At 40.9% G+C, this 22424-nt stretch overlaps 1 protein-coding gene across 4 annotated transcripts in view; it reads right to left on the reverse strand.

Moving 5' to 3' along the window:
- Positions 1-22424, reverse strand: part of ttyh2 (tweety family member 2) — a 93836-nt gene that overhangs the window by 11875 nt on the left and 59537 nt on the right. For all 4 annotated transcript variants that reach the window (XM_035947697.2, XM_035947696.2, XM_023269272.3 and 1 more), the window contains exons 5-8: positions 17678-17773; positions 7166-7238; positions 2532-2601; positions 2351-2406 (exon numbers count right to left, since the gene is read on the reverse strand). In XM_035947697.2, the coding sequence (XP_035803590.1) occupies positions 2351-2406; positions 2532-2601; positions 7166-7238; positions 17678-17773 (295 nt within the window). The remainder of the gene's footprint in view (positions 1-2350; positions 2407-2531; positions 2602-7165; positions 7239-17677; positions 17774-22424) is intronic.

A 22424-nucleotide genomic window follows, 5' to 3' on the forward strand; every position in this document is an offset into this window, starting at 1 on the left:
TGCTGAACTCTGCACCTGTTGGCGTTCTGCTGACTGTTGACCAGGCGGGTGAAGCTTCTCTGCCCTCTGCTGCTGCTTCTGGCTGCTGTCCTCCTCGGGGCATGTCGGCCAGAGCAACAAAATAAGATCTGAGCTCTGCTGAGCTCCCACAAATTCACTAAACCGCTGACTGATGCCAGAGAAGTGACCTACAATCCTTCCTCTCTACGCTCCTCTGAAGAACAACCGTACAGAAGAGGAAGATTCTCCAGGTTGCTTCATCTAATCTGAAGTTTCTCCACCCTTGTCTCGGCAGCTTTGCATCACTTTGGCTCCTGCAGAGTAAAACTCCCTCATCAAGCTGCTATTAGATGCTTTTTTGTTCTAAATCGCTGCATGTTCTCTGAGTGGGGAAATAGAGAAAAGACAGAAAAATAATGGTGACAGAGCCGAGGAAAGGGTCAATTTATTCAGCTGGAGTTCTGAGGTAAATATGGGATGTAACTCACAGACAGGACTGGACAGAAAGAAAGAGTCTGACAAAGACAAAGCCTGAGGGAAGAGAAATGAACTCCTGATCAAGCACCGAGAGCACTGGAGTCAGAAGTCAGAAATGCATAGTTTACTGTTAAAACTGAGAAATGTGGAAGAATAAAACAGTTAGGTTGCTGAATGTAAGTGTTTTCCTGACTACATGAGTATATTTGAACAGTTTTTATGACAGATTTGTTTGTGTTGTGTAGCAGCTTTGGAGAGAAACAGGGAATGTAGAGGAAGAGATTAATGGAGTGATTTGTAAAACGTAGTCCCCAGTCGGGAATCGAACCAGCAACCTGCTGCTCAGGGCATCTGCACTGATGCAGTTTTTTTTTTTTTTTTTTTTAAAGCTATTTGTTGGCCTTTTTTCAGCTTTATTTAGGCACAGTGAGAGAGAGACAGGAAACAGGGGAGAAGAGTTGGGGAAGACATGCAGCAAAAGGCTGCCAGCAGGAATTGAACCCGGGCCGCTGCATCTGGGACCAGCCCTGTACATGGATCGTCTGCTTAACGCACTGATGCTGTTTTAACTGTCTATTGTTTTATTAATTCATGTCAGTAATTATTTAGCTTTTTCTTTAATTTTTTAATCAGTTAACAAATTCTTTTCCTGTAAATTTAATTTGCCAAAACTTTACAGAAAAAAAAGGAGAAAACTGGAATGAAAACAAGGCTGGATACCCAACCTTCATACATTCTATGCCAAAAACCATCAACCATGAAGTCAGGTTAAATCCCGTTTATTTATAAAGCACATTAAAAGCAATGGATGTTGTCCCAAAGTCATTTCAAACATAGAAATTAGACTAATATCTCCAGTGTACGTTACCAAATATTAAGACCCTACAATATAATTTATTATACACATTTACCTAACTAATTTAAGTATTGAGTTTTAGCCCTGATAATATTCTTTACTATGCAGATTTACCTGATTTACATTTACAGGTTGAGACCCTACAGTATTATTCATTATCTGAATATTTTAATTATTGAGGTTAAGACCCTATAAAATTAGGTATTGTCACATTTACCCGATTAAATAGTCAGTTTAAGACTCTAAAATATTATTAAGTTTAACCAACTAATTTAAATGTGAAAATAAGACCAGAGATTGTTATTTATTCTACAAATTTACCTGAAAAATAATATATCAATGTTAAATGTGAAGGGAAGGCCCTACATTATTATGTTTTTATGTTTTAAGTTGATATTCTTTGGATGTTTATAACATGAAACTTTTTAAAGTTTAAACAACTTTTCACTAAGAAAATGTTGATAGTTTGACAGCAGTTTGATTTACTCTGTTAACAGCAAAAGATATTGCATTAAACAAATTTTTATTTTAAATATTAAGATTTAAAACCCGTGTGATTTATTACAGAAATCTACCTGAGGTCATTTAAACATTACGATAAGAGTCTTCAACAAAAGTCCACAAGTTCATATCGTTGTGTAAAACTTTTTAGTTCTTCTGGATGATTTTTTTTAATTATTTAAATTTTTTAAATTATTTGTATAGGTGAAAAAAGATGCCAGTTTCCTCAGGTAAGGTATTATATGGCTCCCCATTTCTTTCTTTATTTTGTTAAAGAAGTCACATTTAAGCAACCTGAGTCTAAAGAAACTGCAATCCACGTGTAAAACATCCAACAAGTGTCAGATTGCACTTCTTAGATTCCCTGAAAACCGGCTTTGTGTTCCCAGTCACATCTAGAGTCCTGTTTCCACCAAATAAGTCCTGTTTTACCAGGACGTATAGACATCTGAAGCTCTGTAAATCACTGAACTAACGCCTCCTGCTTGGTTCAGTCTGAAGCGTCACATTTCCTACCTGCTGGAAGGGGTTGGAGAGAGTCTGGTTGCAGTAAATGTAGTAATGAACGATGTCTGTGGAACACACAAACACAAAACATCATGTTTTAAAGCAGGATTTAATACAACTAATGTCCCAGCTGCAGATTCATGCTCTAAAATAAAGCCACAGTATTCATGTGATTATCAGAGAAACTCACCAGCGCTGATGATGCCCTTCGTTTGACTCATGACGTATTTATCAGGAGACACGCAGAAATCACTGGTTCCCTGAAACACAACAGGAGACGTTAAAGTAAGAAACGTTCCTGAAATAAGGAAGGTTAAACACGCAGTGAAATACTAAATAATCCACCTGGCATTAATATTTAGTTAACGCCTGTAAAACGCTTAAAGCCCAATCATTAACATCATCTTCCTGGGAGATAAATAAAAGCTGCTTTAATAATTCACTTTAACACATCTAGACAGGAAGAGTTTGTAATTCTGTCAGTCACAAACACTTTCTCTGCAGAGTGCTAACAAGAACCCTGCAGAAAACAGAACGTGATGAGGCAGTCTCCTCTGAACTGAATGCTGAACGTCCCTGGGGTTCGGGACAAACAGCAGCTCTACCTTCTCTGAGGGCTTCGTTAATGAGACACACACACTGATGGGATTAAGATTCTCAGCAAAAACCAGAGCTGGTTTGTTAGAGACTGAGGAGCTCTGCGATTCAGGAGCGAGTCTGTTGGAATTCCTGGAGGGACAGCAGCGATTCTCAGAGAACAGAGATCTGACTCCCTGCTGCTGGTAATTAGGAGTTCTGCATTTATTTACTGTGTATTCAGGCGCTAAGCTAATTGTAGCCCACAATGTGAAGATTCCCTTACAGATACACAAACATCTGTCAGTCAGAAACACACGCGCACACACACACACACACACACACACACACACACACACACACACACACACACACACACACACACACACACACACACACACACACACACACACACACACACACACACACACACACACACACACACACCTGTAAACAGCCACACATGCAGATCTGCAGCGATGCAAACAAACACAGCGTCTGAACTCTGATCCGAGGAGATTTTAGGTTCCTGCTACATGTGGAGCTGGTCGGATTAGAACCGATTTTCATTTCAAGTGGATCCAGCCTCGGTCTGGGTGGAGGTCAGGGAATCTTCACAGTTTGGACCGTGTGATGCTTAACCCTCCTGTTGTCCTCATTTACAGGCACCAAAAAATAATGTTTCCTTGTCTGAAAAAAATCCAAAAATTCTGCAAAAAAAATTTCCCAAGTTTCTGAAAATTTGTAAAACCTTCAGGAAGAAAATGCCAATAATTCCTTAAAAGTTTCCCTTAAAAGTTTTATTTTTTTTTTTAAATCCCCAAATTTGGAAAGAAAATTCTTGTAAATATTTTCAAAAAATGAGTAAAAATCTTCCAAAAAAATCCTAAAAACATCTAAAGTGATTCCATATATATCAGTAAAACTTCTAATATTTTCTTTAAGAACATTCACATAAAAATCAACCAAAATCCAGTGAATTTCACTGGATTTTGGTTGATTTTTTTAAGTGAATGTTCTAAAGAAACATTTTTAACATTTCTTTTTTCCACCAAAAAATGTTCAAAAATTCCCCAAAAATGTTGAAAATGTGGATATCAGAAGTTTCACTGTGAAAATATTTATATTTTTTCCACATTTTCAAACTTTAAAATGGGTCAATCTGACCCGCAGGACGACAAGAGGGTTAAATGAAACAGGTCATTCAATAGGCGACACATTCAAACGAATGACTGGATTCAAACTAAGGAGGCGATCTAGCACTCAAACATAAAACATCCAACAAAAATACAACTACTATAAAAGGGCTAACTAAGTCTACCAAACAAAATCAAAACTAAACTAATCTACAGATTCACGGGAATCAACGAATCGTTTGCGGTCTGGGATCAGACAGAAGGTTCTGCTGTCGGTGAGGTTCTCCATCCACTGCAGACCGCCGGATTTTAAAGAGGTGGAGAGAAGCCAGTGCCTTACTGACATCCTACCAGCCAATCACACACCTCCTGGACACAAGATCCACGAACACGACGCACCACACACTCACAAACTCACAGGACGAACACACGACACACACAAAGCAAGACAAAGATCCACACAACAACAGAACACTCACTCTGAGACTAAAGAACAAAACCAAAAAACAGAACACAGCAATCCATCATCTAAAAGAGCTTGTTTCATCTATAAGTCTGTGATGGGATGAACCCACCACCCCTGGGGCATTTTATCAAAAAGAAAAATGGTATTGGTAGTATGAGGTCGGCCACAAGAGCTGACTGTGAAGTAAAATTCAGAAAGTCCACCTTTGCACAGAATGCCTTATCTATTAAAGGTTGCACAAACTGGAATCCTTTACCTCCAACTATCAGAGACAGTAGAAGATGTGGCTGATTGACAATCAAACATGTGGACATAGAGGAATTCAGGCACTTTAAATTCAGATATTTTAAAAACAGACTATTTGCACTTTATGACAAAAAAAGCACTTTTCTAAAATAGTAGCACTTTAGGGTAGGTTTAACCCAGTCAGTATTAACTGTCGTCTTTGTTTTACTATATTGTCTTTTATACGTCTGTAACGCTGTATTTTTATTTATCTTTCATTTTTTTCCTTTTATGTGTGGGACAACAGATGGAAATTAGCTGAACTAGCTGAAACAACGGCGGCTCTGGTGTGGAACTTCTGCTGCTTTCTGTTAAACGCTCATCATCCCATATAAACTATCAGAGCATCATACAGACCTGAGTCAAACCCCCAGAGCTCATCCATCCAGTAATAATCCTCTGAAATGCCTCTCTGTGTTTTCATGTATCACCTCCACATCACTGAAACACACTTGGTGGCTTTTTTTAAATCACAACACTGAAATCCTTCACCTACTGAGGATGATAAGCTTTAAAAAGCCCTGATTGGATTCCTGCTGTCGTAATCCTTGACTGTGAATCAACTTATTCAGGCTCCTATAATAACACAGAGGAAGGTGTGCGTTCAGGATCTGTTCTTTTGTCGGTCTATTTTTAGTCTGACGGAGGAGATGAACTGAGGGGACAGACAGACATCCCAGATCAGAGGAATTCATGATCGTGGTCAGAAAACCTTTTCAGATGACACTGCAGGGTCGTCTCACCTGTGCACAGTTTACAGGAAATGTTTTCAGCTTTCAGCTTAAATTAGGCGTAAAGAAGCAAGAGACAGAGAGAGACAGAGAGACAGAGACAGAGAGACAAAGGGACAGAGACAGAGAGAGACAGAGAGATAGAGACAGAGAGACAGAGACAGACAGACAGAGAGACAGAGAGAGACAGAGAGACAGAGACAGAGAGACAGAGACAGAGAGAGACAGAGAGAGACAGAGAGAGACAGAGAGACAGAGACAGAGAGAGAGAGAGAGAGACAGAGAGACAGAGACAGACAGACAGAGAGAGACAGAGAGACAGAGACAGAGAGAGAGAGAGAGACAGAGAGACAGAGAGAGAAAGACAGAGAGAGAGACAGAGACAGAGAGACAGAGAGACAGAGAGATAGACAGAGAGAGACAGAGAGAGAGAGAGATAGACAGAGAGAGACAGAGAGAGAGAGAGACAGAGAGACAGAGAGAGAGACAGAGAGAGACAGAGAGAGAGAGAGACAGAGAGACAGAGAGACAGAGAGAGATAGACAGAGAGAGACAGAGAGAGAGAGAGATAGACAGAGAGAGACAGAGAGAGAGAGAGACAGAGAGACAGAGACAGAGAGAGACAGAGAGAGACAGAGAGACAGAGACAGAGAGAGAGAGAGAGAGACAGAGAGACAGAGACAGACAGACAGAGAGAGACAGAGAGACAGAGACAGAGAGAGAGAGAGAGACAGAGAGACAGAGAGAGAAAGACAGAGAGAGACAGAGACAGAGAGACAGAGAGACAGAGAGAGATAGACAGAGAGAGACAGAGAGAGAGAGAGATAGACAGAGAGAGACAGAGAGAGAGAGAGACAGAGAGACAGAGAGAGAGACAGAGAGAGACAGTTTAGCTCATTAGAAGGTTTACTTTTAATAAAAATGTATGCAGATACATCCCATGGACTTCAAAAGTCCCTCAATTACAGATTGACCCAACTGCACATTTTGTAAAATAAACTGAAGCCCATCTGTGGCTAAATGTATGCAGAGTATAATCATCTACTTCTCCCTTATGCCCACACAGTGAAAGACATTTTTCAGTGTGTGTCGCTGCAGCAATTTGTCATCACTGTCAGGTATGATCAGGAGGGGGGAAGTCGGGGGAAGTCAGAGGAAGTCGGGGGGAAGTCGAGGGGAAGTCGAGGGGAAGTCGAGGGGATGTTGGGGGGAAGTCGAGGGGAAGTCGGGGGGAAGTCGAGGGGAAGTCGGGGGAAGTCAGAGGAAGTCGGGGGGAAGTCGAGGGGAAGTCGAGGGGATGTCGGGGGGAAGTCGAGGGGAAGTCGAGGGGATGTCGGGGGGAAGTCGAGGGGAAGTCGGGGGGATGTCGAGGGGAAGTCGGGGGGAAGTCGAGTTGAAGTCGGGGGAAGTCGAGGGGAAGTCGAGGGGAAGTCGGGGGGAAGTCGAGGGGAAGTCGGGGGGAAGTCGGGGGAAGTCAGAGGAAGTCGAGGGGAAGTCGGGGGGAGGTCGAGGGGAAGTCGGGGGGAAGTCGAGGGGAAGTCGGGGGAAGTCGAGGGGAAGTCGGGGGGAAGTCGAGGGTAAGTCGAGGGGAAGTCGGGGGAAGTCGGGGTGAGGACGTGAAGCAGCTCACCACAGCGGTGGCCAGGTCGGCTCCCAGCGAAGTCCAGCTCAGGACCAGCGTCAGCACTCCGAACACCATCATCCTGCAGCGACACCAAGACAGAAGCAGAAGATCACAGAACAATCGTGTTTTCTATCTGAAGCTGCAGGAAACCAGGACACCATAGCTGATTAAAGCATGCCATTTATCCAAATGAACGGATGAATTATTCACAACACTTGGCCCTCTTTGCAGCAAGTTCCTTATAATCATTTGCATTAATTATGTTCTATTCTTAAATCCCACTATTAGAAAACCAGGACAACCTAGGGTTTGTCATGTAACCCTGCTGACTCCCAGCACATTCTTGGTGTTTTTTTTTTTGCTTCCTGTCATGTTTTTACTCCCTGTGGGCTCATTTTTCACAGCAATATAAAGTCCAGCACTTCTATGAAAACAGAACAAACATAGTTAGAAACACAGAGCAGAAATGTCTTCTGTGCAGCATGACACTATTTTGAAAAACTGGAATCAACATGTACAACAATTTTACACAAATCCACAGGTAAACACCATAATGCTATACACATTTAGCTATTTATGTTCTTACCTCTACAGATTAGCTGTTTTATTTACTTGAGAAAGATGTTTCACCATGTGGACCATATCTTCCAACAACTTGCTCCTCTGTTTACGTTTTTGAGCCATGCTGCATTTACTTTACTATTTAAATACATTTGATTTTCCTCTGTCTCTGTTGTTGTCTCCTCTCTGCTCTGTGGAAACACTGCCTGCAGTTCAGCCGACAAATCTCAGAACTTTTGCCACATGACTGTTGGTCACAGCTGATTCTGTGATGGTTACACACATATATGTATATATATATACATACACACACACACACACACACACACACACACACATATATATAAGTATCCGAGGTATTCTGGTCTCAAATACAGAAATCCTTTATTAATACTAGGATAATCCATGTTTCCATACAATCCATGTATTAATAAAGGATTTTAGTACCTCGGATACTTTTCAGCCTGCCGTCTAATCATCTGTGCTTCCACTACTAATAAGAACACTCATTATTTTTTCATCTCTACTTGACCACTGGCCTGATCCTTGAGAAGCACTTGATTTTTCATTTTCATATTTTTATTTCACCAACACCAGTGATCTTGACCAGGAGCAACACTTGTATTTTCCTGTGTTTTTTAGGAAAGATATTGGAAATAAAAACACACGACAGATTCCTGGAAAGTCACACAAAGACAAAAAGCGGAAGTGGAATCTTAAAAAGGGAGTCTATGGCGAGTCATTTTCACAGCAGCTCATGTTATTGATGGAAGGTAGCTGCTGATCTCACTGGTTTATCATCAACAGAATGAGTCAGAGGTCATGTTTATTGCTGTGGAGTTGATTCTGCAGCAGCTTCATGAACCGAGAAACGAGCAGCATTGCTTATCCGCTCCACTGACCTACATGTGATTACAGCCCCCTGGGTGGATGGGTGTTCCTCACCCATGAGGACATGAAGATGTGGGTGTTGTATTAGAGAGAACTCAATCTCCCATGATTTATCAGAAAATGACATCAGCTCCATGTGACCAGGTAGGGAAGTGGTGATGTTTTTGTCTTTGTCTACTAAATAAGCAGACGAAGGTCGATATCTATCATAGACAGTGCTGGTGCAACCACTGATCAGGTCTCGTTGGGTGAAATAATCTCCAGAAAGTGCAATAAATGTCTGCTGATTTGACCAGTGTGGCACTCTCTCAGGTTTAAATATGATTATTTTCTGTGCAACCCTCCACAGCTAATCCATTCCACAACGCATCAGGAAGAGGCTCCCAATGCTGAACTTACAAGTCTCCCTTCTGTCCTTTTCCCTTTATCGGTCTTTCTCTCTGTATTCCCTCGGCCCTCTATCTAATTCAATGCCTTCTGCGTCTTGTCTGCTGTCTGATACGAGTCCTTACTGATCCCTGACACTTAACGAGATAGGAAGGAGAGCGAGGCTTCACACACTGCTCATCTTAATTTAAAATCGAAAAGCAGAACTGATGCAAACGTTGCTTTACTGTCTTACTGCTTAACTGCAGTAATGTGTCTGCATATGTTTACACTGCAGGGATGTCTGCCAATTTCTGTTTCTCGTTGTCTATTCTTTTTTCTTGTGAAATACAAATGAGATCTTCAGATTTCAGAGAGCTGTTCATATCTTATGTTCACACTAAGACTAAATGCAATGAAGGGCACATAAAGTTCACTCTGCCGTGTTTAACCCTCCCGGTGTCCTCATTTACAGGCACTAAAAAATATTGTTTCCTTGTCTGAAAAAATCCAAAAGTTCAGTAAATAAAATTGCCCAAATTTCAGAAAATTTGCAAAACCTTCAGGAAGAAAATGCTATGAGTGAGCGGACGAACAGCAGCGAAGCCCTGAGATCAGAGCCGGCAGGTCACCTCCAAGCCTCATGTTCACTTTTGTGCTCCGGTTGGCGAAGAAGAGACTCACTGAGAGACACACAACTGCAGGGAAATCGGGTGTGAATTTGACACAAAGCACATCAAATGAAAAAAGTTGCAGAGGCCAATGAGCCAGGCAGACGATGCTGGCAAACACACTCATGGATAAGGTCCACTCACTGTGAATTAAATCAGAGTGGGAAGAAGATTCTTCTCTTTTGCTGTGTACTTGTGGTTGTATGCAGTCTGTAGAAAAGATGTGGAAAGTGGAGGCTTTACCATCATTATGCAGACCATCATTATACTTTCTAATTAAAACCCAGTCAAATGAAAGTGACGTGACCCTCAAAGCAGAAAGACCTGGGAACTCACCGCCAATTAGCTTGTCATAATAATCACATCTTTCACTCAACCTCCAATTCTGGCTTCTGCCTTGTGATTTTCCATCTGGGAGACCATTAGTGACTGACTCTGAATGAACCTCATTATACTGAATAGTGTTTATGTGTCTAAATTGTTGCAGATTCCTCAGATTGTGACTTCCAACGTCCAGAATTGCTTAATTATGAAGACAGTGGCGTCCATATGGACTTTACTGAAATAATGAGTGTTTTTTGGCTGATTCAAGTTTGCCTAACAACATAATTACAACATGTTTGTGAACATTCTGTATGTGGATTAAATGTACTGTAGACAGAACTGCAGCATCCTCCTAGAGCTTTGTGCTATCTGTTCAAAGTTTGAAGAGCTGCATTTTAATAAATCATCAAACTACCTGCCTCTCATCTTGAGTTGTTTTTTCAAATAAAAACCTGTGACCTGGATCTACAGCCTCTGGACTGCAGCTCTGTTGATTCATTCAATATTAAAGGATAGTGCATCTTCACGTATATAGGTTTCTACACTGAGGATTCTGTACTGGACTCTCATTTCAATTATATATGTATACGTGCAAAAGTAAAAAGGTTCCACTACGCTTCCCTGTGGGACACCATGATTACAAGCACTTTTTTGCAATTTGGTCAAACCTGGCAATATGATAAGTTAAAATTCATAAATTTTGTTAACTTCCCAATATCTAAGAGCTTCTACAGAAGACAACTTTAGTTCTTTTTTCGGTTCTTGAGAACATTTTACCTCTCATCCAAGAGTCTTTTTCAGATCTAACTGACTGACTAATGGGGAGTTCCAGATACATACTAGTATATCGTCACTCCTGGCTCACATGGCTGTGAATTCATAGATATGAACTGCTGTGAAACCGCTATGTGATAATTTAAGATGTTAGTGGTAATGAAGTAAAACGGGCTCAGTACGCTTTCCTGTGGGACACCATAAATACACAGGGTTTGGTTGGACAGGGTAATTTGGACCTAAAATGACAACGGATTCAAATATTTTAAAGCAGCAATTTGGACAAACCTGAATATTTCTGTTAAAATAGTGTATATTAAATGACTTCTGTTTTTGGTTACTGAGAACTATTTCACCTCTCATCCAAAAGACTTTTCTTTTTAGATCTAACTGACTGACTAACGGGTACTTATATATATGTTGTCACTCTCAACTCATCTGGCTATTGGTCTATTAGTGATCTATTAAGACTTACATTCCTTAAAGTTCTTGCCAGGCCATCATTGTAGATGAGAAATTGTTCTCAACCGATCTTACCTGGTAAAATAAGGAATTTTAAAAAAAGTGGAATTGGGTGTGAAGCTGCAAGGTGAGGGTTGACTCAAGACGTTGACGGTGGTGAAACTTTCTTGGAAGAGATATTAATACTGCATCATAAGTACTTGATAAGTGGTGTTTAACTGCCCTCTTAAAAAGACAGGTCTTTAAAAACTAAAAAGGAAAGTCCAGTTGCATTCTACCAAAGCTCTTATGATTAGTCATCCCTTAAACTGGACATCTAAGAATCTACATAAACATACACTACCGTTCAAAAGTTTGGGGTCACTTAGAAATGTCTTTATTTTTGAAAGAAAAGCAGTTTTTTTTCAATGAAGATACCATTAAATGAATGATAAATCCAGTGTAGACATTGTTAATGTGGCAAATGACTATTGTAGCTGGAAACAGCTGATTTTTAATGGAATATCTCCATAGGGGTACAGAGGTACATTTCCAGCAACCATCAATCTACTCTGCATCACCCTCACTATACTTGATTTGCTCATCTACATATTTTTGAATTTACCACCAGCTATATATGTAGTATATTTAATGTCAGAGCCATACACCATAGCAGTAAACTATAATTAGTTTCCATGTTAGTTGTACTTTGCATGTATCATCTGTCTTGTCATGCATGTATTATGCTGTGTGTTTTATGGTCCTTGTGTCCCACCCCCCACCTCTCTACCTCTACCCCTCTATCTCTACCCCTCTACCTCTACCCCTCTAGCTCTACCCCTCTACCTCTATCCCTCTATCTCTACCCCTCTATCTCTACCCCTCTACCTCTATCCCTCTATCTCTACCCCTCTATCTCTACCCCTCTACCTCTATCCCTCTAGCTCTACCCCTCTACCTCTATCCCTCTACCTCTACCCCTCTATCTCTACCCCTCTATCTCTACCCCTCTACCTCTACCCCTCTATCTCTACCCCTCTATCTCTACCCCTCTATCTCTACCCCTCTACCTCTATCCCTCTATCTCTACCCCTCTATCTCTACCCCTCTATCTCTATCCCTCTATCTCTACCCCTCTATCTCTACCTCTCTACCTCTTCTGTCCCTCTCAACCCGTCCGGCCAGCAGCAGATGGGTTCCCCCACATTAGAGCCAGGTTCTGCTCAAGGTTTTTTTCCCTGTTAAAAGGGTGTTTTCCTGCCATTGTCTCCTTAGGGCTGCTCTGGGGGTTCAGGCATATGGGTTCTGTAAAGCGTCTCGAGACAATTTGACTCTAATTGGCGCTATATAAATAAAATTGAATTGAATTGAATTGAATTGAATTGAACCGTCACTCCTGTGTTCTAATGCTACATTGTGTTAGCTAATGGTGTTGAAAGGCTCATTGATGATTAGAAAACCCTTGTGCAGTTATTTTAGCACATGGATAAAAGTGGGAGTTTTCATGGTGACCCCAAACTTTACAACAGTAGTGCATCTCCCCAACAGTCCTGGACAAAACTGAACAAATATGCCAACAGGAGCAACATCCCCGCAGCCCAATTCTGTTTGTTGCAACACTCACACAACATATTCCTTTCACTACAACATATATCCAACACACTCTTTTGATCACGGATTGCCAGCGCTCCACTCCTTCTTTTGTCATGTTCCTTCTCTTGACGCTAACTTGAAAGCTCCATCGCTGCTGCTGTCTGCGTTTCAACAGTCCCACCCCCATCGCAGCATCCACCTGTGAGCTCTGAATCTAGATTCCCCTCGGGAGGAAAATTAGTCTCATCACCTCCCAGTCCCTGCTGAGTTGATGTTTAATGTGTGGGGTGTAAATGTCAAACATCGTTGCTGTTCACATTCTACATTTACGTAACTCTTCTGTGTGAGTTCGTTGTCTGGGTATTTTTAGGGCGGCATAATTGTGGGGTGGATTATTTTTCAGTGGCATTCACTTATTTTTTTTTTTTTTTTTGGTGAGAGTAAAAAGTGTTATGATTTTTATCGCTCACAAGCTATAGGGAAATGATGGGGGTGGATTGTGGGTGCACAAAGCAAACTTCTCTGCTTTGTACTCCCACTTCCCGAGCTGCTTGTGGTTTGGTTCAGGCAACAGAAAAGCACTGGGGGTTAAAACTAGGGAAAGATTGATTAAATGTTTAAATAAAGTAAAACAAGTCTCTTCTCATGCTTCAAGTTACTGTTGACTGTTCTAACATTCAACCAGGACCAAAATAAAACAGCAGTAAAGAGATGTTAATCATGTCAGCTACAGTCTTCATTTCTTCACTGTGTTCATAAAAGTGGAATGGAGGTGGTTTTATGTTTCTCTCAAAGTCTAATTGGTGTGAAAATCAGCAGTATATGTGATGACCCTTCCTCCTTGAGCTGCTGGTCTCTGGCCTTAACCACATGTACACTGCTGTTATTTGAAAAAACAGATTTTCTTCTATGTCTTTCGACCTATAGTCCACATTCAAACACAGTTTTTAGGCACAGAAAATGGAGCTTTTGTAAAACTCCTTCCAGTGTGAAGACAATCAGATACACTTTGCAGTGTTTACTTGTAGACAGGGAGAACAGAGACTTTTGTTTCTGATAAATAAATCTTTTTTTGTTGATTGTCGTGACCAAAATTGTGCTGGTTCTAAACATCTATAACAGGACTTTTAACTCTCCACTACATTGAGAGACAGAGTCGTCAGAATCTGTCCATGCTAGGGATGTCCTGATGAAGTTTTTAAATTTTTTTTTGCTCCCGATCCAGTCCGAGTCATTTAATACTTAATACCTGTCGATATCATTTTCCTAGATAACACACAGTTCCAGTATTGTCAATTAGCTGCAGTACCTGATTACAACAGCAGGTGGCATCTCTGTTTAATATTAATCAGAGGAGGCAGGTATCTCAGTTTTGGCATACAGAGACTATTGTGGGATTTTAGGTAGTGAAGGCACCGTGACAAAGACTTTAATCAGGCTAATAGACCTCAGGCCTGCAAACAAATGTGGTAATAATCCAGTTCAGATAAAGACAGCTCCTACATGCCAGAGGAAGAATGACGGCCATTTCTACAGCGCTTACTTCATTTTCCATGAGTCAAAAGATGGACGAACAAACAAAAAAATCAAGCATAGATGTACATCTGTACCAATTAACTAAAAATCCCCGTGATCTATAACGATCTAGGGACATCCTTAATACACTAATATTAATACCCACTTACTCGATGTGCCATAGTTCGTAGCTTACTGGAACCAGTACTGTCTATTTCCAGGCTTCTGATTGGCCAACATGGTTGTAGGGTTAAGGTTATATTGCCGACGGTGATTTGGCATGCTCTTGGGAGTGCTTCAGCTGTGTTTCTGTATTTTTGTGAAGATAAAGAAACTATCCTGTGTGAACACGTGGACTTTGTGTTGCAGATACCCAGTAGATGTGATCCAGTCATAGCTGGGCCCAGTGTTCCCAGTATAAAAACACACCTGACAGAAAGCAGAACCATGGCTCTCTATGCACCACACTGCATTCTTGCCTCTTTTGCTTTCCTTTTACTATAAAACAGTTCACTATTTATACTAACACTCACACATACATCCCAATACTACTGACATTAAAGTAAATAATTGTTTTATTGCTTTAACTCTGTCACCCTCTTTAATTGTGGAGCTTTTTGAGTCAGTCTTGACATATATAAGCAAAATAAAGCAACTTAATTACGCCGTTATGAGTAAAAGGATGCCGTGTTCCAGTGAGTCATGTGAGTAGAAGCAGACATGATATGGGCTGCGACGCTCTATTTGCTGAACTTTTTACATTTCCTCACAGACTGTTGGGCAGTTGATAATCTGGACTTTCAAGGTTACCTGAGCAGCAGTGGCCTCCCTCCTGTAAAACTGTTTATTACTTTCCACCAGTCCACTCCTCACTGTAGATCCCTGCTCCTGACAGCTCTAATGATTTCTGCCATCCAGGGAAATGATTTTCCTCTGTCCTTTACTTCACTTTTGGGACACACACCGGCACTCGCAATCCATAAAGTTAAGCTCTTAAAAGGGCTGATTCGGTCTTCACTTTATGACATTTCAAGATTGAATTCACCTAATAGTTGCTGTGTAATGTGCTCAGGCTTCCAGATGCCAGTTTTCTGCCACAAACGCAGTGGAGGTGGATGAAAATTTGTTTTCCACGCTCAAGGCATAAAAAAAAGCTACAGCAACATGCCTGTCTGGAAAAACAAACAGTCCTAAAAGGAGTAAAAAGTGCTGACGGCAGAGTTAGTGGATGTGTCTCCCTGTGTGGGTGTAGCTTCTTGTCTGAGCTGTAGCTGAGTGTCACGGTAACACCCAGCCAGCCGGTAGCAACTACCAGAAAGAGTTGGTCGGCCTCCAGAGTGTAATTTGCCTCTAACAACTTCCACTCGCATGGAAGAGAGCGTCCCTTGGGAAGCCAGACAGTCCTGACACTGACTCATCCTGTGAGCGCATCAGGGGGTTTAGAAGCAGCGAGGCGACGGGGAGGCGGGTTTTGTGGTTACTAGGCCAAGTTTAGCACAGCTCACACCCCAAACTGACTGATTGAGAGAGACAGAAGGATGCTCGGCTGAATGAATGCAGGCCAGGATGGATTTCATGCCCCGTGAAAAGCGGTAAAAAGCTCCTTTTGCAGCACAGAATATAAAAAAACATCCAAAAATATCCACTGACAGAGCAGCGTTTGTGTGCAGGCATCACATGAGCATCATACTTCTGCACCAAGTGTGTTTATTAGGTCATAATTCAGTCAGGGCATCTTTTAAAAGTCAAACAAACTAGAAAACACATTCATTCTATTATTGTGAGAGATATTTCTTCCCTATGTGCGGTTTTGGTTTCGAAAACCTGCCATATGCCTTTATTTATTATTTATTCTGTTTTCTTGTCACTTATAAAAGGTAAAATCAATAAAATATTCAAGTGAAAAAACGGCTAAAAATACAAAGCTAAATATTTAATCACACGTCGAGCCAAAGCTCCGGAGATACGATGTGCAGAATGTGTGCCTCTTATCGAATGCAATTCCAGAGCTATTTAAAACAGGTCAAGTGTTAAACTGGAATAACAATCGTCAGGAAGTTGTACTGTTGATAGCATCAAACGGCTTCGCTCCCATCTCAGCAGCCCTCCGGTCCAATTTGTAGAGCAAAGCCACTGAGATGGCAACACTGAGCAGGTTCCCTCCACTGCTGGCAGCTAAAAGGCAAATGGTGAAATACAACAGGCTAGTGTTTGTACAAGGATCTGATCCACTGCTTAGCTGCCTCGTTCTCATGGGAAGAGAAGCTAAACGGGCCTCCAGCTCCTTCTGTTAACACCGACTCACTAATTCATGTCATTTTTACTCCAAACTGATCAGATGTGTTCCCCCTGTGCTGCCTGTTAGGTGATTATCATGCACACTGCCAGGATTATTCCCACTTATAAATAAAAACAGTCTTCATCAAGTTAACAAGATGTGGGTGAGTGGGCATAAAATAAAATAAAAAAGTCCAGTAAGTTTCCACATCTGAAGCCTCGTGTCGTCCTGTGGGTCAAATTGACCCATTTCAAAGTTTGAAATGTAGAAAAAAATACATTTTCAAAGTGAAAATTTCCACATTTTTCAACATTTTTGGGAAATTTTTGAACATGTTTTGGGTAAAAAAAAAAAAAAAAAGAAATGTAAAAAAAAAAAAGTTTCTTTACGAACATTCAGAAAAAAATCAACCAAAATCCAGCAAAATTCGCTGGATTTTGGTTAAAATGTTCTTAAAGAAAATAGAACTTTTCCTGATATATATGGAATCACTTTAGATATTTTTAGGATTTTTTTGGAAGATTTTTATTAATTTTTTGAAAATATTTACAATTTTTATCTTTTTATTTTTTAAAAATTTTTATTTCTCGCCAAATTTGGGGATTAAAAAAAAAAAACTTTTAAGGGAAATTTTCATGGAATTTTGGGAATTTTCTTCCTAAAGATTATGCACATTTTTATAAATTTGGGATTTTTTTTTTTTTTGCTGAATTTTTGGATTTTTTTCCAGACAAGGGAACAGTATTTTTTTGGTGCCTTTAAATGAGAACAACAGGATGGTTAAATGGGTCTTTACATGAAGTTAAATGAGATCGTTGTGCAGTTTATTTTGGTTTCTGTCATCAGAACGTAGAAGGAATAATCTGATGTGCGATTTGGAGAGGTGAGCTTTGTGCAGCTGTGTGACAACATCTGGACAAACTGAATCTGAATTTCAACAGAAGCTAAATAAACACATCTAGTTTCCCCAGAAGCTCTCAGATAGTTGTGATTTAGTCTCCCAGTCTGCTCATTCTCTCTACATCCTACTCGTCTTTCTTTTTTCTTGCTGCACAGTAAAACATTGAACATTTTTCTGCTTTTTTCAGGACATATGCGACTCACGTGGTGAGCAGCCAGCGGGACTGCTTGGCCAGCCCCAGACAGGCCAGCAGGCAGATGATCAGGTCCAGGATGAGCAGCAGCAGGTAGGTGAACCACCTGCAGACACACAGAACACAAATTAAAGCGCTGTCAAATTGAATTCTGGTTGTAGTACATTTAGGTGGTATTTTTGCAGTTTTGACCAACGTTCCCAGCAGTAAAAACAACTCAGCTAGTAAAACAGTATTTATCTGCAATAACGTAAGCAGCAAACTCGAGCTAACACAGCTAATTAGCTTAATTAATGATGTTACAATAGTCGCCTCACTTCAAAGACCCCTCCAGTGAAAATTACGTTTTTATGTTAACATCCATATGGTGTTTTGTGTTATTTTATGCTGGAACAGCAGTCCCCAACCACCAGACCGTGGACTGGTACCAGGATGTGGCTCATTTGGTTCTGAGCCTCATAGAAAGATTAAACATTTTACTTTTTATAGTATATCAGGCAGATCTGCGGGGTGTTTTATTTTGAAAAATGACTAGATCATCTTCCCATCACTTCTGTCTGTGCTTGTTTCCTGCATTTGACTCAGTCAGTTTTCATGTCTGGATTTAAATGAAGCCGTCAGTGTAACCCCAGGCAAAATGAATGAAAAACAAACGTCTCTGGAGAGTTTCATTGAAAAGAGAGAGAAACAGAAGAGAAAGTAAATAGATATTTAGCAATCAAAAAAATGTAAAAAACATTGTTATTTGTTGTGCCGATGACCGGTCTGTAGAAAACTGGCAGTCAGTGGTGTACAAAATGTTGGACCGCTGTGTTAGTAGAAGCACTAAAATAAGCCAAATAAGCCGTCAACACCATCGGGGTTTCGTATGTAAAACCATCAGTTTGCAGAGTGGAACTTTCCATATTATTATTCTTCAGAAATGGTTTCCAGTTTTATACGTGTATGGCTCAATTACAATACAATAACTTTATTAATTATTACAATTACATTTAATCACAATTATTACAACATTCTGCTTTAATGTTTAACTGTTTTGTGCTTTTATACCTGCTCTCTTTTATTTGACTGTTTTTGTTTTTACTTCCTGCCTGTAAAATGTTTTTGAGCTCCCAGAAAAGCGCCATACAAATACAATTTATTATTATAATTATTATTATAATTACAACTTGCCCTTCTGTAGCAGAGTAGTTCTACAGTGTCTAGGTGAAGTCATGGGTGAGCTGGTGTGCCGGAGCAGCAGTAAGTACATAGATGAGCCCATTCTAGAGGAACTAACAGTGTAGAGGTACATCGAGGCCATTTTGAGGCCGAAATCCAAAAACTAGGACCTAAATATGTAATTTGGATTTGTAGAGACAGTTCATCAGTGACAAAAGAGCCAGTTCACTACCCAGCTATGGACAGGTGATGTTAGGAAAAGCTCTGTTCTGTTCTGCTATATGGGAGTTGACTCTGCTGTTGGAGGATCTGACCTGTTCTTGATCCGTTGTGTAGAAGTTTATACTACACCAGTCAGGACTTATTTCTCAGTTTCTGACCTTTGTTGTTTGTCCAACTATATTTTTCTCCAGCGAGCATCAAAACAGAACTATTTTGATTTTTCAGTCAGGTTGTACTGGAATACAAAGACCTTCTATCCTTACAGCTGCAGTCAGAGAACGACACGTCCATCACATATTCAAAGGTTAGCAGCTGTTTTAGCCTCCGTCTGTTTGCATTATGTACCAGCATTCAGCAGAACATTCAAGACCTTTTTATGTTATTTTTTTAATGTTCTCATGAAGTTAATAGCTAAAGGTAGCAGAATCTGGTAAAGCTAGAAGCAGTTGTCAATATAAAACACACAGTTGATAGTGAATTATGGGTAAAAACATCAGTAGTCAAAGCTGAAACCTCAACGTACCGACACAGCTACTGCAGCAGCAACGCTATTTCTGATTTTACACAACTGCTGCTATTAAAATGTACTGGAGAATAAAGAAACATTCACAGAAAATGTTCTGTAATGAACCCTGAGTGCTACGGTAGTTTAGATTTGCAGTCAACAGTTGTGATCCTCAGGCGCCACAGCATCATGTACAAGTGGACACGTCTGAACCCTCGTGTCGTCCTGCGGGTCAAAACTGACCCGTTTTAAAGTTTGAAAATGTGGAAAAAAATATATTTTCACAGTGAAACTTCTGATGTCCACAATTTCAACATTTTGGGAAATTTGCAGGAAAAAAAGAAATGTTAAAAATGTTTCTTAAGAACATTCACATAAAAATTAACCAATATCCAGTGAATTTGGGTTGATTTTTATGTGAATGTTCTTAAAGAAAATATTAGAAGTTTTACTGATATATATGGAATCACTTTAGATATTTTTAGGATTTTTTTGTTAGATTTTTACTCATGTTTGGAAAATATTTACAAGAATTTTCTTGCTAAATTTGGGGATTTTTTTAAAACAATATTTTTAAGAGAAACTTTTAAGGAATTATTGGAATTTTCTTCCTGAAGGTTTTGCAAATTTTCAGAAATTTGGGGAATTTTTTTGCTGATGTTTTGGATTTTTTTCAGACAAGGAAACAATATTTTTTGGTGTCCGTAAATGAAGACAACAGGAGGGTTGAGGATGCCATGGTTTTTACTCTGGTGCGAATACTTTTCTCATAATTTATTGTAAGGATGGCTAAACTATGCAAAATGAACTTTTATTTACAGATATTACAGTCCCCAGTTGGTCAGTATTAGTTGTCGATGTTGGCCTTTCACAGATGTTGTGGGATATGCGCTAACATTAAAATCTTTTTTGTGCAGAAAATAATGCAGAAAAAGATTTTGGTGGATTAGAAACGATATCCTCACACAGTTTGTGTAGCAGAGTGTGCTCAATGTTTACAATCCTCTCAGCAACGTCTGCAGCACATGTAGCAGAGCACGTATCACTGCTGAGTCTAGAGGTGTCTTCATGCTGTGAGCTAGCTTGTGAAGTATATTCCTGGACAACGGCCCCAAACTCATCACCTTTTCTCAGTATTACTCTGATATACTGTATGTTGTTGTATAATATACATACGAAAATGTAATTTGATGTGATGATACAATAAGCCTTTTTTAATCCCACAGTTGGGAATTTGCATTGTTACAGCAGCAAAGTGGTAATAGTTTTTATCTATTATTATATTATTATTATTATTATTATTATTATTAATGGTAATGAAATTGTCTTTTATTTAGCCTCCATAGAAGAGAGGTCAGAGGTCATCCACAAATCTGAAGACAAATTCTGTTTATATAAACTTAACATGCACTTTATCGATAATTTCTGGATACAGTCACTCACTTTCAATCGTAAATGTCAATTATCCCTTTTTGTAAGACTTAGTTTTTACTCTCTGCAATGCATTTTAATGGAAAATAGAGTAATAATATTAACAATAATAAGTCAGAGGAGTGAGAGAAAAAGAAACATGCTGACCAGTTAATTAAAAATAACATATAATTCAGAGTCAAATCCTGAAATCCTGAGTGAAAACCAAATTAAAGCCTTCTGAACCCTACAATCGGCAGGTTTGAAAGACACGTTTTCTTTAAAAAAAAAAAAACAGCTCCAAATGACTCAATCTATCAAAGCCAGAAACTATAAAAACAGACAGAGTTTTCAGAATCACACAGTGGGGAAATTTGCATTGGTATAGTGCACACATTTAGGAAATATCAGCAGAAAAATTAAAAATAAACAAAAATATACATAAGTACTAGTTCAGATTATCATATATATGCATCAATATTGGACTTTCTTACTCTATAAATCAACTCCAGCCCTAAAAGTCCATCATCGGTCGGCTTCAGTATATATGGATGTATACATTTTCCTTGATATTAGTAAAAATCTACAACAAGGCCTTGTAGACATGGAGCAGAGCCCAGGAGGGGAGGTGTCCCACTTCTGTTCACCTCAGCAGACCCCTGCTGCCACCTGACTGTGTTCTACTGGAGGGTAACTGCCCCAGTAAAGCTGCCCCCTGCTGGAGGGTAACCGCCCCGGTCCAGCTGCCCTCTGCTGGAGGGTAACTGCCCCGGTCCGGCTGCCCTCTGCTGGAGGGTAACTGCCCCGGTCCGGCTGCCCTCTGCTGGAGGCTAACCGCCCCGGTCCAGTTGCCCTCTGCTGGAGGGTAACCGCCCCGGTCCGGCTGCCCTCTGCTGGAGGGTAACTGCCCCGGTCCGGCTGCCCTCTGCTGGAGGCTAACCGCCCCAGTCCAGTTGCCCTCTGCTGGAGGGTAACCGCCCCGGTCCAGTTGCCCTCTGCTGGAGGGTAACCGCCCCGGTCCGGCTGCCCTCTGCTGGAGGCTAACCGCCCCGGTCCAGTTGCCCTCTGCTGGAGGCTAACCGCCCCAGTCCAGTTGCCCTCTGCTGGAGGGTAACCGCCCCGGTCCGGCTGCCCCCTGCTGGAGGGGAACTGCCCCGGCCCAGTTGCCCTCTGCTGGAGGCTAACCGCCCCAGTCCAGTTGCCCTCTGCTGGAGGGTAACCGCCCCGGTCCAGCTGCCCTCTGCTGGAGGGTAACTGCCCCGGTCCGGCTGCCCTCTGCTGGAGGCTAACCGCCCCAGTCCAGTTGCCCTCTGCTGGAGGGTAACCGCCCCGGTCCGGCTGCCCCCTGCTGGAGGGGAACCGCCCCGGTCCAGCTGCCCTCTGCTGGAGGGTAACTGCCCTGGTCCGGCTGCCCTCTGCTGGAGGCTAACCGCCCCAGTCCGGCTGCCCTCTACTGGAG

This window comes from Amphiprion ocellaris, chromosome 18 (assembly GCF_022539595.1).
Source record: "Amphiprion ocellaris isolate individual 3 ecotype Okinawa chromosome 18, ASM2253959v1, whole genome shotgun sequence".
Lineage (NCBI taxonomy): Eukaryota > Metazoa > Chordata > Actinopteri > Pomacentridae > Amphiprion > Amphiprion ocellaris.